General features: G+C 44.7%; 1 protein-coding gene across 1 annotated transcript; it reads left to right on the top strand.

Moving 5' to 3' along the window:
- The first annotated feature begins 8,608 nt into the window (after positions 1-8,608).
- LOC135811988 (uncharacterized) lies at positions 8,609-18,392 on the top strand. Its single transcript, XM_065325275.1, has 8 exons — positions 8,609-9,700; positions 10,749-10,798; positions 11,541-11,594; positions 13,403-13,531; positions 14,032-14,094; positions 15,223-15,267; positions 15,813-15,911; positions 17,466-18,392. Exons 1-8 carry the CDS (start codon positions 8,998-9,000, stop codon positions 17,661-17,663), a joined length of 1,341 nt encoding a protein of 446 aa, XP_065181347.1. The 5' UTR covers positions 8,609-8,997; the 3' UTR covers positions 17,664-18,392.
- The last annotated feature ends 1,037 nt before the right edge of the window (positions 18,393-19,429 follow it).

The raw sequence follows: 19,429 nt of genomic DNA, 5'->3' as shown, positions 1-19,429 counted from the left end.
CGAAGGTGTCGGCCATATCGAGTTGCTCGTATGCCAACCAGACAAAAGAAGAGTGCATGATCACCATATAACCGTCGGGTGAGAATCGCGAATTTGGGGCGGGTAACCATTAGTGCACAGATTACACAAACACTCTTCAGCTAATGTCTTTGATACTGCTCATTCCCTTTCATTTTCCTGTAAATTGCCCCAGAGGAGCCATCGTGGTCTGACGGCCAAGGAAATACTGGAACGGATGTAGCCTATTACCATGCATGAATCTGATGACCATGAAAGCGAAATTGCCCATTTTATCTTCATTTGATGGGTGGTCAAGTGTAGTGATCATTGGCAGTGATGGATCTGTCCTGTCATATGAAGGCGAATTGTACGGTCACAACACCTGAGTACCACCTGTGGATTCAGAATGTGTTGAGGTTTACGAGGCTCCAGAGAGCGGACGAGGGTTGCGGGATAGTCCAGACAAGGAATTGTCAGAAACAGTTGCAGGAGTGGCGGAGACCCCGAAATGGATAGTGTTGATGAAGAGGAATCGCAACTCTGCAACCTGGACATGGTACACCGCATTATCGCAAGGATGGTGCTGTGTAGATAATCCTTTCTAACTACTTGCCAAGCTAATAAGGCTCTTGAACCAAACCTCTTCCTCCTCCGCTTCAGGCTAAACGGGAAGGCAGCCACTGGGATGCCTCCTCTCTCTTTATTGGCCCTGGATGCTGCAGAAGGTGATTGCCAAGTCATAACTGATAACTTCATCATCAGTGCATTACTGGTCAAGAAACTGTTGGAGAATAACGAGTTGCAGTATGAACCACTTTGGTAAATTGAAGTGAACTACCTTCTAACTTCATCACCAATAATCGCGGATTGCATTTTGTTTTTCAAGATTACATTGTAGGATGCAAAGATGGTAGACATAGAAGGTAGAAGTAGCAAGAATTATCAATGGTCCGCCTAGTGTAGACCACCTAGAGCCATATGTTTTACATGGTGAGAGTAGGAAGCCCCACATCGTCCAATTCTAGTAAAAGACGAGATATGTCCTTGACCGTTTCGATCGAATGTGGTGGATCTGTAGTATCCCTGCTTTACAGTTTACGCATGACTAGTACTTTGCATGACTCTTATAATAATTATTACTCTTGTTACTACTTTCGGACAAGTCCTACATCATGTACCTCACATATGATTTGATTACATCAGGAGTACCGCGCTTCTAGAAGATCATAGATCTTCCATGCATGCTGCTGTCATCACTTCTAGTATCACTTCCTTTTAGTTACTAGTTGGTACAGTCATGACTCATGTACACATGTATGTCATGTTGTTCCGGACTATTCCAGACTTTCCACGTCATATGCCCGATGAGTAATGTTGCTGACTAAATTGCATAATATAGATATCTCATCTTCTAGAACACCTCGCTTAGTCATTATGTTAATGTTACGCAATGCTCACTTCGTCTACGTGTATAGCAATGATGATCTAGGTTTGCCTTCTCCACTATTCTAGAACTTGTAGAAGGATGATTTCGTAATCACTGCAATGGCTTACTAACCTTACTTTCCTACCGCCGCCTGCTTTGCTATACATACTTTGCTTGCCTATAAAAGCTGCTGTCTTTTCTGCCACCATGAGATTAGCTCAGATTAGCTGAGAGATCGGAGAGATCCGATAGAGATCAGAGAGAGAGAGCAAGTTCACTTTCACTTTGATATAAGATAACCTCCAGGCCGTGCCGGAGTAAGTTCTGATACGTTACTGTAGTTGACTGACTGTGGGTAGTAGCCTCCTAGCCTCGCCGACGCACGTTACATTGGTGCCAGCGGTGGGATACGTTACATTGGTGGCAGCGGTGGGATACGTTACATTGATGGCAGCGGTGGTTCAATTTTATAATTGCTAGATTCGAACCCACCTAGTATCTGTACTGCAATGATGGCAGCCGCGCTACAGAATTGATGGCAGCGGTAAATTGTTTTATTGGTGGAACCGGTACCAGCATGGCCCCATCTGATGCGTCAGTCGCCGCTACTCCTTCGCCCGCCATGTCTCCCCCTAGCCTGAAATGATGACGGACAGCGTCTCTACCGATCAAGCTCCATGTCCAATGTAAGCTGATTCCAGGTATGGCATTCTCTTTCCTGTCTTCCTTCAGTCTTTCTATTCTCTTCAGTCTTCCTTTATGCGAGTGAGTGAATCCAGTTTAGTCCGGTAGGCGTCCGATCATGGTGAGCCACGGTCTACCTAGCTAACCTGGGACAATGTGTGTGAGAATGCCCTTGTGTACTCAGTTCGGCTTGGAACTGCGATTTGGCTGGCAGGTTGTGCCAGGGTTGTGCAGCAAGTAAACTGTGGTTTTTCGGTCCTGTTTGGAGGACAATATTCCCTTTTTGACCCCGTGAGATGGTGAGAACCTGGTGTGCTTCTATTTTTTGATTTATTATCAGTTCAGTTCTTCTGTCTACTCTAAAAAAACGTTATCATTTCCGATATTATTTGCCATATTCCGGTTGACGCTCTACAAGTAATACGCTATCTACTATGACGTTCACACCGCCTCCTATGATCTGCTGCTGAGCTCGAGCAACTACTACTACTACTAGTGTCATTTGTCACCCTTTCGTCCGAATATCAAGCACTCTGTTCAAGATTCAAGAATACATGTACGTGAATGCAAGTTAGTTGTCCAGTCCACCTACTGACGGTGCCTTCTAGTGAGTACTGTTCATCATACATCATCGAACTCTCTGTCAAATCACGAGGGCGTGATTTAGTGTAGGAAGGGAGGGTGTAGTATCCCTGCTTTACAGTTTACGCATGACTAGTACTTTGCATGACTCTTATAATAATTATTACTCTTGTTACTACTTTCGGACAAGTCCTACATCATGTACCTCACATATGATTTGATTACATCAGGAGTACCGCGCTTCTAGAAGATCATAGATCTTCCATGCATGCTGCTGTCATCACTTCTAGTATCACTTCCTTTTAGTTACTAGTTGGTACAGTCATGACTCATGTACACATGTATGTCATGTTGTTCCGGACTATTCCAGACTTTCCACGTCATATGCCCGATGAGTAATGTTGCTGACTAAATTGCATAATATAGATATCTCATCTTCTAGAACACCTCGCTTAGTCATTATGTTAATGTTACGCAATGCTCACTTCGTCTACGTGTATAGCAATGATGATCTAGGTTTGCCTTCTCCACTATTCTAGAACTTGTAGAAGGATGATTTCGTAATCACTGCAATGGCTTACTAACCTTACTTTCCTACCGCCGCCTGCTTTGCTATACATACTTTGCTTGCCTATAAAAGCTGCTGTCTTTTCTGCCACCATGAGATTAGCTCAGATTAGCTGAGAGATCGGAGAGATCCGATAGAGATCAGAGAGAGAGAGCAAGTTCACTTTCACTTTGATATAAGATAACCTCCAGGCCGTGCCGGAGTAAGTTCTGATACGTTACTGTAGTTGACTGACTGTGGGTAGTAGCCTCCTAGCCTCGCCGACGCACGTTACAGATCTACTCAACAAAGACTATTCCAGAGGATGTCCCCCTGCAAGGCGGTCACATAAATGAATAGATGTGACAGGAATAAACGCCTTCACAATAGCCCAGACCTTTGCTAGTTCATGCATATCCAGAAAACGCTCATTCCTGCACTTGTCAATAAACTTGTAGATAGTTATGGCATCTGGTTGCTAAGTGCCAGCCAAGGAGAAAAGAAGGGTATACCTCTTTGAAAGAGTCTAAAATGCAATCGTTACTAGCCTAAACCATCTCTTGCAGCATATGTGTCAATTATAATTTCACGGTTCGCGTGAGACTCGGCTGGAAGCCGGGCTTTCCGCATCCGTAGGAACGCCACCACCCTTCAAGGATCAAGGCGCAGATGCAGCTCCTTAGGCCTCGGTCACACTACGGCAAAAATGCTGCGTCAGCGTCAGAATCATGAGCTTTTCCATGGCAACTGACGCAACGCGGGAAGTTTGAGCGTCAGACGCTGCTGCGTCTGACGTGGGGAAATCGGCTGCGTTGCCGCTGATGGGAGTGACGCTTGGCGGAAAAACAGTGTCTTTCAAGTAAAATTAGTTTCAAGACACTTTGCTTGAGTTGAGCAGTTATTCGACATTTGTCTCTTCAAGGTTTGTTTTGTTCCCTCTTTTTGTTCGAGATGAGTCCGTGGACCTACGAGGCCGAGGCTGCTCTGCTCCGAACCTGGCGGAAGAGCGAGGCGTTTTCTGAGAAGAAAATGATGTCGAGAAAGGACCAGTTGTTTGAGTGGGTCATCGGCCAACTGGAGCCTGTTGACTTGTGAGTGTTGTGTTGTCGTCAAGAGCCCCAAAAAGGACAACCAGTATGACGAAGTCAGGAGAAACACAGCTGCGATGCGGACTTTTCTTGCCTGATCAATGACACTACAACTGAAAATGGCTTCAAATTCGGAAAGAAACAACAACGATCGTGCACGCGTGGACCTACAAGTACAAGTACCTTTCGTCTTCTTGTAATCAAAATCAATGAAAAATTCGAAAACTTTGTCCGACAATTTTTTTGTATAATAAGCAAAAGGCCGGTTTCCGTGGGAATCCGTGTCGTCATTGAGTTTTCCTGGTGGTTTTGTGACGTAGACAAATGCGTCAAGCCGCGGCAGTCATGAGCTGCAAAAAAAACAAAACACTGTGTGACCCCACGTCTCCGTCAAGTGCTGCGGCTTGATGCTGCGTCCAGCTTCAAACTGCCGTAGTGTGACCGAGGCCTAAAGCGGTGGGAGGTGAGTAGATCAGCTCACCAGCAAGTGGTCAAAGACCGAAAATCCCATTCACTGCATCCATGTTTTCCTCGTTGTATATGTGTCAGCTTGGTGAAAAAATGATGCTCATAGTCAGTCCATGTTTGTACTTGTTACTGTGTATCATTCGTCGTGACGGTCGAGTAATCCGATTATGCCAAGCACATATTCCCGAAAAACAGTTACTCATGTGCCCGGTGACGTTGACACATTGCTTGTTATTGTAACTCTGTGATTATAAGAAATTCCTATGCAAGTAATTGAAGTTTTGCCAGTAATTGAGTTTATTCTTCGCGATTGCCGTTACGCGTACATTGTATTTTAGTTGCGTATAGCCAACAATAGTGTCTGGGTGAATCCTAAATTGTTGTGTACATCATAAATACCGATAGTGATAGCCAGCACTGAAAACAAAAACTATAATAACCTTTATCATAGGTCTTAGACATGGAAATGTATGCAGGTGTCAAATGACACCGTTTGGCCGTTCTAGTAGTACTGAAAGTGGTGGCCGTCCTAGGGTTAAAGAATCTCTTCATGCCGATCAATGACCCTGCCACACCTCAGCTGAGGACGACACGGGGTCAAGTGTCAAGCCTGCTGAGAGTTCCGTTCCTCCCGGGTCCCGTTGGACGTCGTTCAATTCAGCTTGTTGGCAGCATTCTGTGGAATGCTCTCCCTGTTGCAGTCTGTACGGAAGGCGATTGGCGGACATTTAAAACTCTAGCCATGGCTCTCGACTTGCGCAGCCTTTACCCATAATAACATTTTGTGTACCTGACTTCATGTCGAAATCCATTTTAACAATCCGTATATCTCTTCCCCCCCTCTCTCTCTGTGTCTCTGTCTCTGACACACACACACACACACACACACACACACACACACACACACACACACACACACACACACACACACACACACACACACACACACACACACACACACACACACATACACACACACACACACACACACACTCTCTCTCTCTCTATCTATCTATCTATCTATCTATCTATCTATCTATCTCTCTATCTCTCTCTGTTGTTGTTGTTGTTGTTGTTGTTGCTGCTGCCGCAGTCGTTGTTGTTGCTGTCGCTGTTGGTCATTTTGTGACAGCTTGTACAATTCCCTTGTCCAGTGAGTAAAGCCGTCTCTCTCCTCTTTCTCTCTCTCTCCCCCCCCTCTCTCTCTCTCACTCTCTATTGTTGTTGTTGCTGCTGTGTAGTTACCATTGCTGTTGTTGTTGGTCTGTTGTTGTTGCCGTTGCTGTTGCTGTTGGTATGTACACAATTCACTTGGCCAGGCAATAAAGCAGTCTCTCTCTCTTTCTCTCTCTCTATCTCTCTATCTCTCTCTCTATCTCTATTTATATCTCTATCTCTATCTCTCCTCTCTGATTATGCATGCGTCACACTCTCATGGAATTTTCTCTTATAAGATTGCATGCTTCACACTCTCATGTAATATTTCTTTCCTTTCTTCGTCTTTTTGTGAGTGCTTGGACAATCCACTTGTCCAGGCAAGAAGGCAGCAATGCCTGTTCATTCCGGCGAAGTAAACATATTATATCAACCAACCAACCAACCTGCACCATTTCGCAACCTAATGCTCAAATGTCTAGGGGCCAGACTAGGGCTGCGCAACGCTTGCACTGGATTACAATCAAGGCGATTGGCTGGATTTCATGGAGCAGCACTGTTGAATACATGAATACCCGTACTGGGCCGCAGTGAATGTTCCCCAAATCCACCATTGTACTTGACAGGAGACATTCGGCAGCCTGTCAGCGATCCACCATAGCTCTACAAACGAAGGTCGCTTCAAATCAGACAAAAATATCTAAAATGTCATAGGACCTGTGCATGTTGCATTTGCATTCCTTCCGCCAAAAGGGAGCGTTGAGGAACTCAGTACATGCACATGTACATTGTATGTGTGACTGCTGCATCGCGCGTTCAGCAAAAGCGGCTGCTGTAGTTTCGCGTTTCGCCTCCGCAAAAGCGGGGCAAATTTTCATGTGTGACCGCTGCCTAAACGGTTCCCCAATGTAACGCATTTCGAATAGTGGCCATTTTGTGCACAAATAAATGGCGTGGCTACCTGGCTGCACGCTGTGACGTCATCACCTGGATATGGGTGATGCGCGCTCAAATTCGCTCATGTTTGATTGGGCGTATCTGATGAACCATGGACCGCAGCCTCCTCGGACAAAGACCATTCCACTCAGCGCCCGAAACTCTACGGACCGGAACGGTGAAATTAATTTTTCGCCGGACTTCCAAGAGCCAGCATACAGCGTGCATGCACAAAGTGCTCTCCACGCAGTCTTATAGTACATGTACATGTACACACGAGTCACAGAAAAACCAAGCGTCTTGATTGTCGTAACTTAAAGTTTCATGCCATATAGCAATCTTCAGACAACTGATTGCTATATGGTATGAAACTTTAAGTTACGACAATCAAGACGCGTGGTTTTTCTGTGACTCGTGTGTTACTGCTCTGCTTCCGCATTGAGCACTCTATCGATCCGGAGGACTCCGCTCTTTGTAGTACAAGTACATGTACATGTACTTTCAGGGACGTCAAAAATCGTTTCACGTTTTGTGCTCATTTCTTGTTCAAACATGGATGTTGTTTTTCAGGGTTTGCGAATATTCATGTGCATAAATTGCACTGTCCACAGGTTAGCATTCTCATTGAGTATCAATTCTACATAATATTTTGTAGAATTGATACATATATAAATGTACATGTACTTCATAAGTACACGTATATTACAAGTACCGGAAGGCACATGATTACTGGTGTTGATGTTGGTACATGTACATGTGCATGTATTGGTTGCCTGCGTGCAAGTGTGCCAATGGAGGTACAATGTACAAGCTTTGATTGATGGCAAGAATACTACCCCTCCCGATGAGCCGATGAGGGTACACTGGCGGGGTTAATTTAATACACTGGATATTGGTCCGTCGCGCAAGGGTCTAGTAATAACAATAGGAGAAGTGGAACCAGACTCTTTTTTTTACACCCTCACCATGGGCATGGTCTCACTTACATGTACGTAATGCATTTGTATTGAATGGAGGTATTTCAGTCCGGGACATTCTTAGTCCATTATTGTACATGTGCATGTATTTAGATTGATTGGACACCCAGTCGATAGGAATGAACTGACCAATTCATCAAACAAAGTGATGTACAGTACATGTACATGTGCGTGCTGCTGCAATGGCTTTTGCTACCATAAATTAATGCTCCTTTAATATGAATAGAATGCGGAGCTCACATGATTCCATCACCAGAATGCACGCATGACGCAGCCCCGCCACGACCAGAGACAGAAGCAAGTAACACGTTAGTTGAGCTCAGTCGCATCGCGATGACGCAAGACCTGTATACAGTAAGGGTGGATGTACTAAAAATCGTAATTTTGCCACTCCCTAATGATTACCATGTACCACCCAATCACAATAGTTCTAACATACAATGTACATCACTAAACATACATGATTGTATGGAGTTCTAAAATCAGTACTATGCATACTATCATGTACATGCCTCCGCCGAGTGACTATCGGCTGGAAAGCGCGTGCATGCAGATTTCAGATTTGTTTTACCTGTGTCGCAAAGGCGGTCTAGACGGAACAGCCTCTCGAGTTGTCGCTCAAGTGCTTGCAAGTGTGTGGTTCTGGACTTGATCAAACAGTTCCTGGCCATACCAATGTAAAATAGACACACAGTTCACTTCAGCCAGCCTGGCTAGAACTAACTTGTAGAAGAAGCTCGCGCAGCTCGGCCAAAGCCAAAACACAAGTGGCTTCTCGCGGGCCGGTTCTCAAGCGTACACAGCGCAAACGACGGCACACACGGAAGACACCTGGAAAGCATCAGGGTGTAGCAGATTCTGTGTAGCCTGTGCCCAGCTTCAACTGGTAGTGGAAGTAACAGTTAGATGTGCTCCACGGCGCTCGCATTCTCTGGGTTTCTTCACTCACTATCCCGCTTTCCGGATTGCGCCAAACCACCAGAAGTCTTTATCTTTGGATCATATTGCTTTCAGAACACAGAGCTGATTTGATCACGTCTGCCTCACCGCCTCAGTTCCTCGTTCAGGTTTTGCTGGCGCTCTCTTTGTGCTAAAAAATTGCACTAGGAGCAAACCGGATCTAAAGGACACGCCATGGCGAATCCAATTCCAGCAAAGCGCAGGGAGCCGCAAAAGCAGATAGCTGTTGCTGACGAAGCCTACATGGAAATGGGTGCCCCAGGACAAATCCATCAACTGGACGCTCCCCTGCGCTCGCCAAACCACATGCGCTCCACGTCCTCTCCTCAGAGCATGGAGCTGAAACACTCGCTGAGCGTTGGACGCATGGACAGTGGCGACAGCGTTCAACAAGGCCACGCACTGCACAATCGACTAGGACAGTCCCAGCAGAGAATCCTGGAGACGAGCTCTGACGAGCCAGTAGTAGCCCGGTTCAAGTTGGGTCCCACCCAGCAGTACCAGAACACAGCGAATGCTTACAGCGGAACTCCTAATCCAGCAACGCTACATGCTAGCCAAACGGCGCAAGATAGACCACCGACACCGGAAGCTCCGTACTACGGAGAGACACCACAGTATAGTGTGATAGGGTCGTCGGCCAAAGAACGTCGCACGGACAGCGTCCTGTACGGAAACAGAACAGCGGAAAGACGGCGGCGCAAATCGCGCGGTTCGGAGAGCAAGGATGCTGGATCATCCGGTGCGGTCCATGGCACATTGGGTTTCTTGATCATGTTGTTGCTGGTCATACTGAGTGTGGCTGCTCTAGGCCTGTCAATCTACCTATTCGTCACGCGCCCAAGTGATTGCTCCTGCGGCGAATCCACCAACAATGGTGAGTCTCCTGAGGAGAACACACACCTACAGTGTATAGTAGTATTTACGTAGCTATTTCTTTATGTAGACCACACATCGCCACAATAATACGAACATAGTGAGTGATATTTGTGAACGCCAATTGCACTGTGACTCTCAGGATTATAATAATTATAACTATACGCTCCAAACAACAAATAGTATCAAAAAAATGATCAGTTCCATTGTTGACAATTTGCTTTTGGCCAGCACACAATCCAACTCATTTGGGTTACTGTGCATTGTTTTGTCGCAAGCATTAGGGCGTTTTGGGAGAACTAGCACTCGCACATTGTCGTGATGTCCTCAAACAGATTCAGTTGAGAACCCTTTCCACGGGGTATGGGATGAATGTATCTAGATTCTTTGGACAAAACAACCATTGTATGTTACAGAACTGGCGCAAGTGTTCTCTGCCATGCCCTTAAGAAGTCGTTGTATTCATTGCGTTCAGTATCCGATGCAATCATCTTTGTCAGGGTGACATGTCATGTCATAGTAATTGCTTGCACCTCCGTCACAATGTACACTTCACGCTCATTACCCTCTCATCTTCTGACGCGTTTGTGTAGATTACTAAGCACAGACGTAACTATTACATCTACTTAAAATGCCAATAATGGACGTAAGGCGCTGCAGTCCATTAACGACTGATGTGTACTGTGCATTTTCAGGAATAAGTGACGTTTCATGCAGCGACAAATATATGAACAGTGTTTCACAAGCGCTGCAGGTGTCATTTTATCGCTTAACTTGCTGGATCTTGTACAAAGTTGCACAAAGTCGCGGCGCTAAAGTTACGTTTGGGCACTAAAGTTACCCTGAGGCAGTTTTAGCTAATGACACTGGAACTCAGTTCCGGCATCGGTCCGCCTTGCTGCTTCACCAAGTCAATTTCGTATCGCAATCCTAGATTGGCTAGGGTACCCCGTAAGGAGACCATAGGTCTGTGGGGACTGCCCTAGAGAAATATGAATACATACTATACTATACTATACACTGGATGCCTGTCACGTTATCCCCTGCAGGTCCAACCGACAGTGGGAATATTGGGAACAGTGGGAACACGTTAAGCCAGGTGAGTGGCAGTGAGTGAACATAGCAGGTAATACGACTGGTGTTCCTGTTTGAAGAATTGATTAATCGTTGATGGCCTATGTATCCCGTTATAAAGTTAACAATTTGGTCTCAGGTTTACTGTTCAAATTTCGCAGCATTTCTACTAAAACATACTATAGATTCCAGGCAATGAGTTGGGAAGTGAACTGACTGAAAAGAGAAAAAACCCGGTAAACCTCACCAGGACTCGAACCCCGGGGCCTTAGTGGCCATGAGGAATGCTTTAACCATCTGATCTATGTGACCAAGACGAACCTTGAAGGTGTTGACGAGTTTTATATTACAATGGCAGCTAATAACACGTGCCACACGTACTGATGATTTGTAACATTAATTATACCTAGAGCAGAAAAACAAGAGTGTGCAACTCCGAGTCACTTCAGCACAATCTGCAGATACCCCCAACAACAGGCGAAATATTGACTTCACCTTTTTTCTTTCAGAAAACAGCGCATTTTCCTCCGGAGAGCAGTATTAGAACACGTGCTGGGCACCGACCTTGTGATAATAATAATATCCCGGTCAAGTGCACGAGGCAAAACGTTCCAATAGACTCGCATCGCATGCGTCGTAGAAAAGGTTACGTCAATAAAAAATTCCGCCGTGGGCAACCCATGGGCGAGTTGCACAGTTTTGTTTACCTACTATTGATTATAAGTATAATGCTACTATTTCAATATCATTTTCGCTCTCTCTTACAGACAGATCTTCAGAATCTTCAGAATCAAGTTGATCTCCTTTCGTCGATGCTTATGGTGAGTGTAAGCGGATGCAATATGAAATAAGTGTCCATTCTACAGAGCCTTTTCTGTCTACTGTTGAGGGTGCTGGCGTTCCTGCTGACGCGGAAAACTGGGCCTTTGGCCAAGTCCCACCCGAAACATGATTTTTTTCTATTGTTGTGGACATTGAAATCCAGTAGAATGACCGGGGCCCCTGGCCTTACTGCTTTTAGGGCCCACAAGCACTTTGTTAGTTCAAGTACAGACTACAGAGATGGACCAGTTGTGCTCACATCTGCAAGACCAGCGCCCCATGGCTGCTGGATCTCTGAAGGGAAATCCAATGTCGACAACAGTCATTAGCCCTTGGCGGATTATGCTGGCATAATATTTGGCATAATCTTGGGATTTCGTCAAAAAATTATGCTCCGGCATAATAATTATTATACGGATTCCAACATGTAAGGTCGGCATAATCTTTCGGTTTAGACAAAAATTATGCTTAGGGGCATAATACAGCTTTGTCAGAAAGCCTGCAGATTTTTTTAAATACCCCAGTTACGACTTCTTGTCATAGCCCTTGGCGGATTATTCCGGCATAATATTTGGCATAATCTTGGGATTTCGTCAAAAAATTATGCTCCGGCATAATATACGGATTCCAACGTGTAAGGTCGGCATAATCTTTCTGTTTAGACAAAATTATGCTTAGGGGCATAATACAGCTTTGTCAGAAAGCCTGCAGATGTGTTTTTTTTTACAATAGTAATAGTTTCATGTCCAAGTCTTTTAAAGTATGCATGTCGTACCGTGCACGTGTGCTGAAAAAGTGAAATATGGGAGAAAAGTGCAAAAGTGCACAGAGGTCGCGTCCTGAACTCCTGATGTCGTCACCTCGGAAGCCACGCATGCGAAAATCATTCATGCATACATGTTTTTACTCTGAAAAGGCCGTTGCTTTTCCTTTGAAAATAGGGTGGAACCGAGCATAATTCAGCATAATTATATGTTGGCATAATTGTGGCATAATCAAAAGCATAATTTGACGATTGGCCGAGCAAAGTCCGCCAATGGCTAACAGTCAGGGAGGGTAGAAACAACTTAAATGCCGACATCTGGCGGTTCATCCCGGAAAGCTGGGTGTGTGGAGAGGGGAGGGGGAGGTCTTATTTGTATCGATAAACATGCTGCTCGTGTTGGGAGAGGATTACCGATCCATAAAAATATACACAAATGCATTATACACAGTGAAAATCCTGAATGCCGAAGGCGCAATCCCGACTCATTGTTATGAACGTATAATGTACAGGCATGTACATTACAGAGGAAGACTTCTCTATGCATATGTGCACTATGGAAGAGTTTGGAGGAGCTGTATTATCTCACCTGGAGAGATACTCATTCAGAGCTGAATGTTAAAGTGGGTTCTTATCTGTGGAGCTCATACTTTTTACTAACTGTCATAGACCACTCATAAAGAATACCAGAGGATTGAGGAGGCAGGAGTAAAGGTGGACCCCCCCCTGATGTCCGCATTGCATCAGCAAATAGTTCTCGATGGTTAAAGCATTCTGAAAGTATTCTGTGGCAAACGGCCTTGACCTCGTACTGCAGTGCACTCCTCCAGAAGAAATCTTTGATTCTTCCTGTGTTCCCTTGGAAACGTGATTTCAATCTATCATTTCACAAGAATTGGAATACTTTGAAGTAGATGAGTACGGGCCCATACTTTGTTGTTTGCCTGGTTAAAAAATTCTGGAATGCTATGAATTGTGTAATCACACCGAATTGACGTGATATCTATGAGCATGAGATTTTTTAACTCTTTTTTTTCATTACAGGGCAGTGCTAGCAGGCTGGATTCACTCAATACCACCGTGGAAACGGTGCAGACACAGACTGCAAGTACAGAGCAGCGCTTGCAGATGAATGAAGCATCGATAACCACACTGCAGACGACATCAAATATGGTAGGAGAAGCTGCTTAACTCACCTCGTTCTTGAATTAGCGATGAACGGTCTAAAATCGTCAAGCGTAATATTATCGCATGACCTGATTATCAAGTGACTGGTGGTTTTAATGGACATCAAGGTGTAACTTGTAATTCTGTAATCATTCTCTCCGCTATAAATTAATCCTGGGCTCTCCACCGGAGTCTATCATCGTCTAAATGATTGATGCAACACTTCTTTCTTCTATAATAGCCACTGTATGGTGGATCGAGTATGCATGTACCGCTGATAACAGGTTGTCTTTTGAACAGTGACCAGAGGAGTAAGATTTTCAGTGCGGACATAACCAGCCGAATAATACCCGATTTTGCGCTCCTACCAAAAGGCAGCCTTACATTGATCTTAACAGTATATTTGCAGCTATCGGCACACACTGTTTGCTGAAAATATCTATGAGACCTACATTTTAGCAGTAAAAACAACATTGCTTTAAGGCTTCTTCGTGTGTGCCCTGCAGAACACAAATGGGATTGCCGCAGCGGTGTCCAATATCTCCAGTCTTCAAACGAGGACAGTGGACGTGAGTGCTTTCACTTCATACAAGTGATGTCAGTATCACCAGCGTTTATATCAATTTAGTACACGTCACGACATGTACTTTAATAACAATCTCAATCAAGGGGATAATGCCAATCAAGTCATTATAATGATCTGCTCCAGCTTGAATTGACAGTCCTAATCTTGGACAATACATTATAGTTTAATTCCCCTACAGCTCTTCAGGCTAATGATAACAATTTTCATCCTCCATGTGCATGTAGTGCTTGGTGAAGTGCTATCTTGCTTGGTTTACGGCACTAAAGTACTCTTGTTAGGTTGGAGGTTGACTCAGCTGAACACGCTGGGCTTTGGAAAAACGGAGAATGAACGTGGCACAACACTTGCATAGGCCACACTAACATGACACCAGGTGTGGATTATAGTTGTTTTCCACGATGAGACATTTCAAAGGAAAGTAAAAAATTCGTCACTAGCAGGGATTCATAACAAGCGCTCACTAGACTTTTTTCCATATACAGTACTGTCGGGTTGTGAAGAACGGCCAGGCTAGAATTTCACCAATTTATAACAACTGTCTAGGCTGGTTTTTTTAAGCAGATAACAACGGAAATCGTAATGAACCCTACAATGTGCACTGAGATGCATACCTCTGCATAAATGTGCATGGAAGACTGTGCAATCAAAATAAAAAGAATAAAACTACTACTAAACTCAAGTTCGGCAAGAAGCGTGTGTTCCTAGTTGGAACAATCAACTTCAAAACTACTGTGTTTGCTTAAAATAGGAATGGGCTAGGCTAGAAACCTGACCCCCACCTAGGGTCCGGCAGATTCTGCCGGCAGAAAAATTGGCAGAATTCGGTACTTTTTTTGGTACGTTTCATGCATGTTTGGTATGTGAATAAAGAAGTGGAGCAGAATTCGAGGAATTTCCCGCCATACGGTTCGTGTGGTTCTGCCAATTTCACTGCTTTTCGAGCAGAATCTACCACCTTTTCGAGCATAATCCGCCGGTCCCTACGGTCCCACCCCCACCCCTGTTCTTTGAGGCCTGACAGTACGTAGTATAGTTGGAGTTTGGTGCAACGTTTGAGCCTGCACGTAACCATACCACTTTCCATGTACGTCTCTGCTTATGTTCCATGCAGCTAAATCAAGGTCTGAACAATGCCTACAGTATGGGACTCCTCTTCGTAAGTGATCCTTTTGTCGTTCTCCTCCAGGGAATCAGCTGATAGCAGTCGATTTGAAGGAGATGAATTGCTCTCCCAGTAGTCATGGTTGGATCTGTGTGCTGGCTTTCCCGTATGTACTATCTGTTATATGGAATTATTTGGAGCAGAAAATTACATTTAAAAAAAAAATAGAGAAAAACAGAAAATATTGGGCCCTTCGCTATCACCAAATCCATTGATTCAAAAAGGAATGTCCCCTTTTGAATTAATTTTTTTGTCATCTTTCTCGGTGATTTGAACGAAGTGCACGTAATCTGCAAGCCTTTGCTTCAATCAGCGTTGAGAACGTTATATCCTTGTCTTGATGGTCCTTTGAGTATCAGCGTACTTTGTGTATTGTGTGTTGTCAGTATTTTGCACTTCAAGTTATCTTTTATCCGTGTGCCTGTTTGATCAACGTGGGTATAATATGCTTGTGTGTGTTTGTGTGCCGTGTGGACGTGTGTGTCCATGTGGGGGTTGGTGTTTGTGAATGTGCTTGTGGACATATCTGCACCGTGCAGAATTGCACAAACATTATCCGTGCCTGCAATGTCGTAGCGACTGTAGCAGGATCAGTGGAGTCATGTGACATTGTCAACTTTCCTCTAGCCGTTCCAAGGGTAAGAAGCACACGAATTTCTGTATAAGTGATATCATGCAATTGTCTACCCGGCAATCGTGACAACTGTAATTCGACCCCGGAGTTAAGAAGAGTAGAAATCACTGTACTTCTTGCCCATAGCACCGTCGTTGGAGGCGGTCGGGCCGGAGGGGAGTGCGGGGGGGGGGGGGGGCGTCCCCGGGAAGATGTTGAGATTAGGGTACAAAATCCTGCATTCTGGGCACTGTTTGAATTGTTTTTAAAAAAGTCGCCTGGCCTGACTGGCTGCTACGTCCTTGTGGAGGTATGGATCTCTAGCACGTTTAGCCATAGGCGGTAACCGACTACGGCTTATGGTGCTAGAAATCCATAGCTCCCGAGCAGTACACATATTGAGGGCGGATTCCAGCCAATAATGCCTCTACAGAAAAGCTTCTACCTGGATGCATCCCAAAATAAAATTTAATGATCTCAACAAATTTCCTGTTCTATGCGGACTATAGTTTCTTTTCTTGGTGAATTTAGCACAAAAGTTTGCTCAATGTCCATTGTAATAATATACAATTGCTTTAACTACTATAAACAACTCAACTTTGAAAAGCATGTTTACCTCTCTTGATTTTTGAACTGTTAAAGGCAACCACCTAAAACAGTGGAAACCACCAAATCAAACCAACCAAAATGTACACAATACTCTAATTTCAGAAATTTTAGGTTCTCAATATTTTCTGTATGAGGGCGAAAGGCATGGTTAGGTGAACAGGAAATTTAGGTACAGAGATGCAGTTCCCTATTGGATTATGTGTGTTATCTTTTGTTCGGTGTATTGAGATTTGATTTCTGCGGGTTGTATTACGAGAGAGCTTGGAAGCTCAGGGCCCTACGCTATGCTTTTTTGCCTTGATGACCTAGACAAAAAAAAAGCATAGGGATGTTATAAATTCTTTAAAAAATTCCTTTTTTTTAGACATAACCTGGGATTCGAACCCGCACTATCGCGCGCCCTGCATTCATCCCCCGATGCACTTCGCATACATACTAATTCTTCCAAGTTGTTTCACATTGTGATCTTGCATTTGAAAGCCCTATTTGAGTTATATGCATTGTGGCCAGCCGTCTTTGATGGCACGGTACGGTAGGGGATAGGGACGGGACAGGTACGATCGAGGGTAATACGACACCGTCTCCCGTACCGTACCGTACCATCAAACACAGCTGGCCACATACAGCTTCCCGCAATATTCAAATAGGGCTTTCAAACGCAAGATAATAACGTAACGCAACTTGGAAGAATGGGTATGAATGCGAAGTGTATGGGGGAATGCATGTAGGGCGATAGTGCGGGTTCGAATCCCAGGATATGCCTGAAAAAAAGGAGAATTGAAAAATTTATAACATCCTATGCTTTTTTGCCGTCAGATACGGATAGCGCCAGGCGTGACACAAACAAACACACAAACAAACACCAAATTAAAGCTGTGTGGACCCTGGCTAGCGCCAGACGTTACTGAAGTAACGTCTTCTGCATAGCTACGGGAATTATTATATTTGTCCTCCACCAATGTACATGCAGGGGAAATTTATGATCGGAGTGGCGTGCGAAGTCAACGAAGCCGCCTTCCCATACTCCATAAGGAGTCTGGTGAGGCATGAAGTAGGCCAGGACATCTCCTATTCGTGCAACTGCCGGTTCGATGGTCCGAACACACCCGTGAATGCTTTGCTGATCTGCACAACTCGCCTAACAGTGTGCTCAAAATCAACTGCCTGAGAAAAAATGATGATGTAATGCTGATGTCATAAACTTATGAACACAAAAATCACACTGTGCATTTCTACATGTGTCACTTCACTCTCTACATGGTATGGACACTCGAAACGGAGAAGGGCTGCACTGGTGCTTCTATTCATAATATAATATCCCTTTACTGATATGACGATGGCTTCATAATTTGTATCAAAATAAGAATGACTTTTAGCGGATACGAACGTGAATTTAGAGTTTTCTGCTATCCTCTCGTATTTCCCATGTACATGTACCGTAAGTGCTTGATTTGTGTGCATTGCTCGTTGATTTGGTTTTCGCAGGATCTTGTAATTATCTTGATCTTTTACATTTATGATCTTGTCCGCAGTGATTGATAGTTTTTGAAAAGTGGGTGCATCCAAAAGAGGGGGGGGGGGGTGTACTGCTGACATAACAAGAGTAATCTTCTGTGTTTTTTCATTAGGTGCTGAAACGCGTTGGAAAATTTAGTTGGCACGAATGGCTTTCACTATCTTATAACTTGTTCACATTTAACACAAGATAATAGTGTTTTACTAAGGTATACAATGTAGTTACATGTATATGTATGTCTATTCTCATGACCAATAACATATCGCGTTTATAAACATCCGTTATAGCCACAGCGAATCTCACCTTGCTTGATCTTTCCTCCTCGCAATGTGGGTTATCGTATCTGACATCATTGATGCGAAATCACGTTAGCGTGCCTTACCTGCTCAGTGCTGGCTGCATTAAATTTAGTTGTGTGCGGAGGAGAGCGCCCTGAGGAAATCCTGCAGCTCTACTCTACACATACTGAACTGACTACAGTGAAAGCTGTCCTGCAGAGGTGCTTGAAGCTAGCTGTCACTTTATCGGAGGCTTGATGGCCTTCATTAGCGGAGCACGCAGATTTGTTTGGGGAGTGTGGGGGTGTTTGGGATGCCTTGATTTTCATGTGCCAGGCTGGGGAAGACTTTGATCTGGAGTCATCGGCCTCTACCACTAAACTGGCTGTACAATGACCAGGGGTTATTAAAATGTCTACACTTGCCAGGGCTGGCGTCATGTGAACGACCAGCGCGAACCAAACTACATACATGTGCAATGTACTTGTGTAGTGTCTGCCAGCCTGCTCGTGTCTGAGGCACTTTGGACTTACACCAGAAAGTGATACAGGCTTACAGCACTAGCGGGAGGAAAACAAGCTCTTGGGCTTAAAACTCTTCCCTTCATAATTCCACAAAGCAATGAGAAAGAATAATGGGTTTATATAGGCCAGGGGACGGAGCAGCTGGGAGTGACGGCAAAAGAAAGCAGGAGAACAGCAGGACAAGAAACAGTGTGGGGGAAATAATAGACCTAAGTGGCGAGCAACGGGTGGGGCAACAGGAATGACATCTAAAACTGTGTAGCGAAAGGAATCTTACTTGTAGGGCTCGTTATTGGGTGGGAAGGATGCCGGGAAACACGCTATTCAAAGAAGAGCAGCTTAAGAGCCCGGGGATGCGGAATGGCGTATGAGGCACTACAGAGTCTCGTACCGGTCTTGCAAGCAGGGCTATCTAGTCCTAAGTGGTTGCGCGGGAGAAGCACTTAGATAGAATGTAGCTGTGAACTACAATGTGAGGGCTCACAGTAGGCATGCAGTATCGACAAAAGCGTCGTGCGAGGGCGGGTTTGGTGCACGTAAGTCGCGTGACCCCGGGAGAGTACCGATCGTGTACATCCCACGCATCCAAAACAGAACAGAACAGAGAAAGAACCAG

The sequence above is a fragment of the Sycon ciliatum genome, chromosome 3, assembly GCF_964019385.1.
Source record: "Sycon ciliatum chromosome 3, ocSycCili1.1, whole genome shotgun sequence".
NCBI lineage: Eukaryota > Metazoa > Porifera > Calcarea > Leucosolenida > Sycettidae > Sycon > Sycon ciliatum.
Note: the sequence above shows the minus strand (reverse complement) of the source record. Positions and strands in the feature narration are given on the sequence as shown.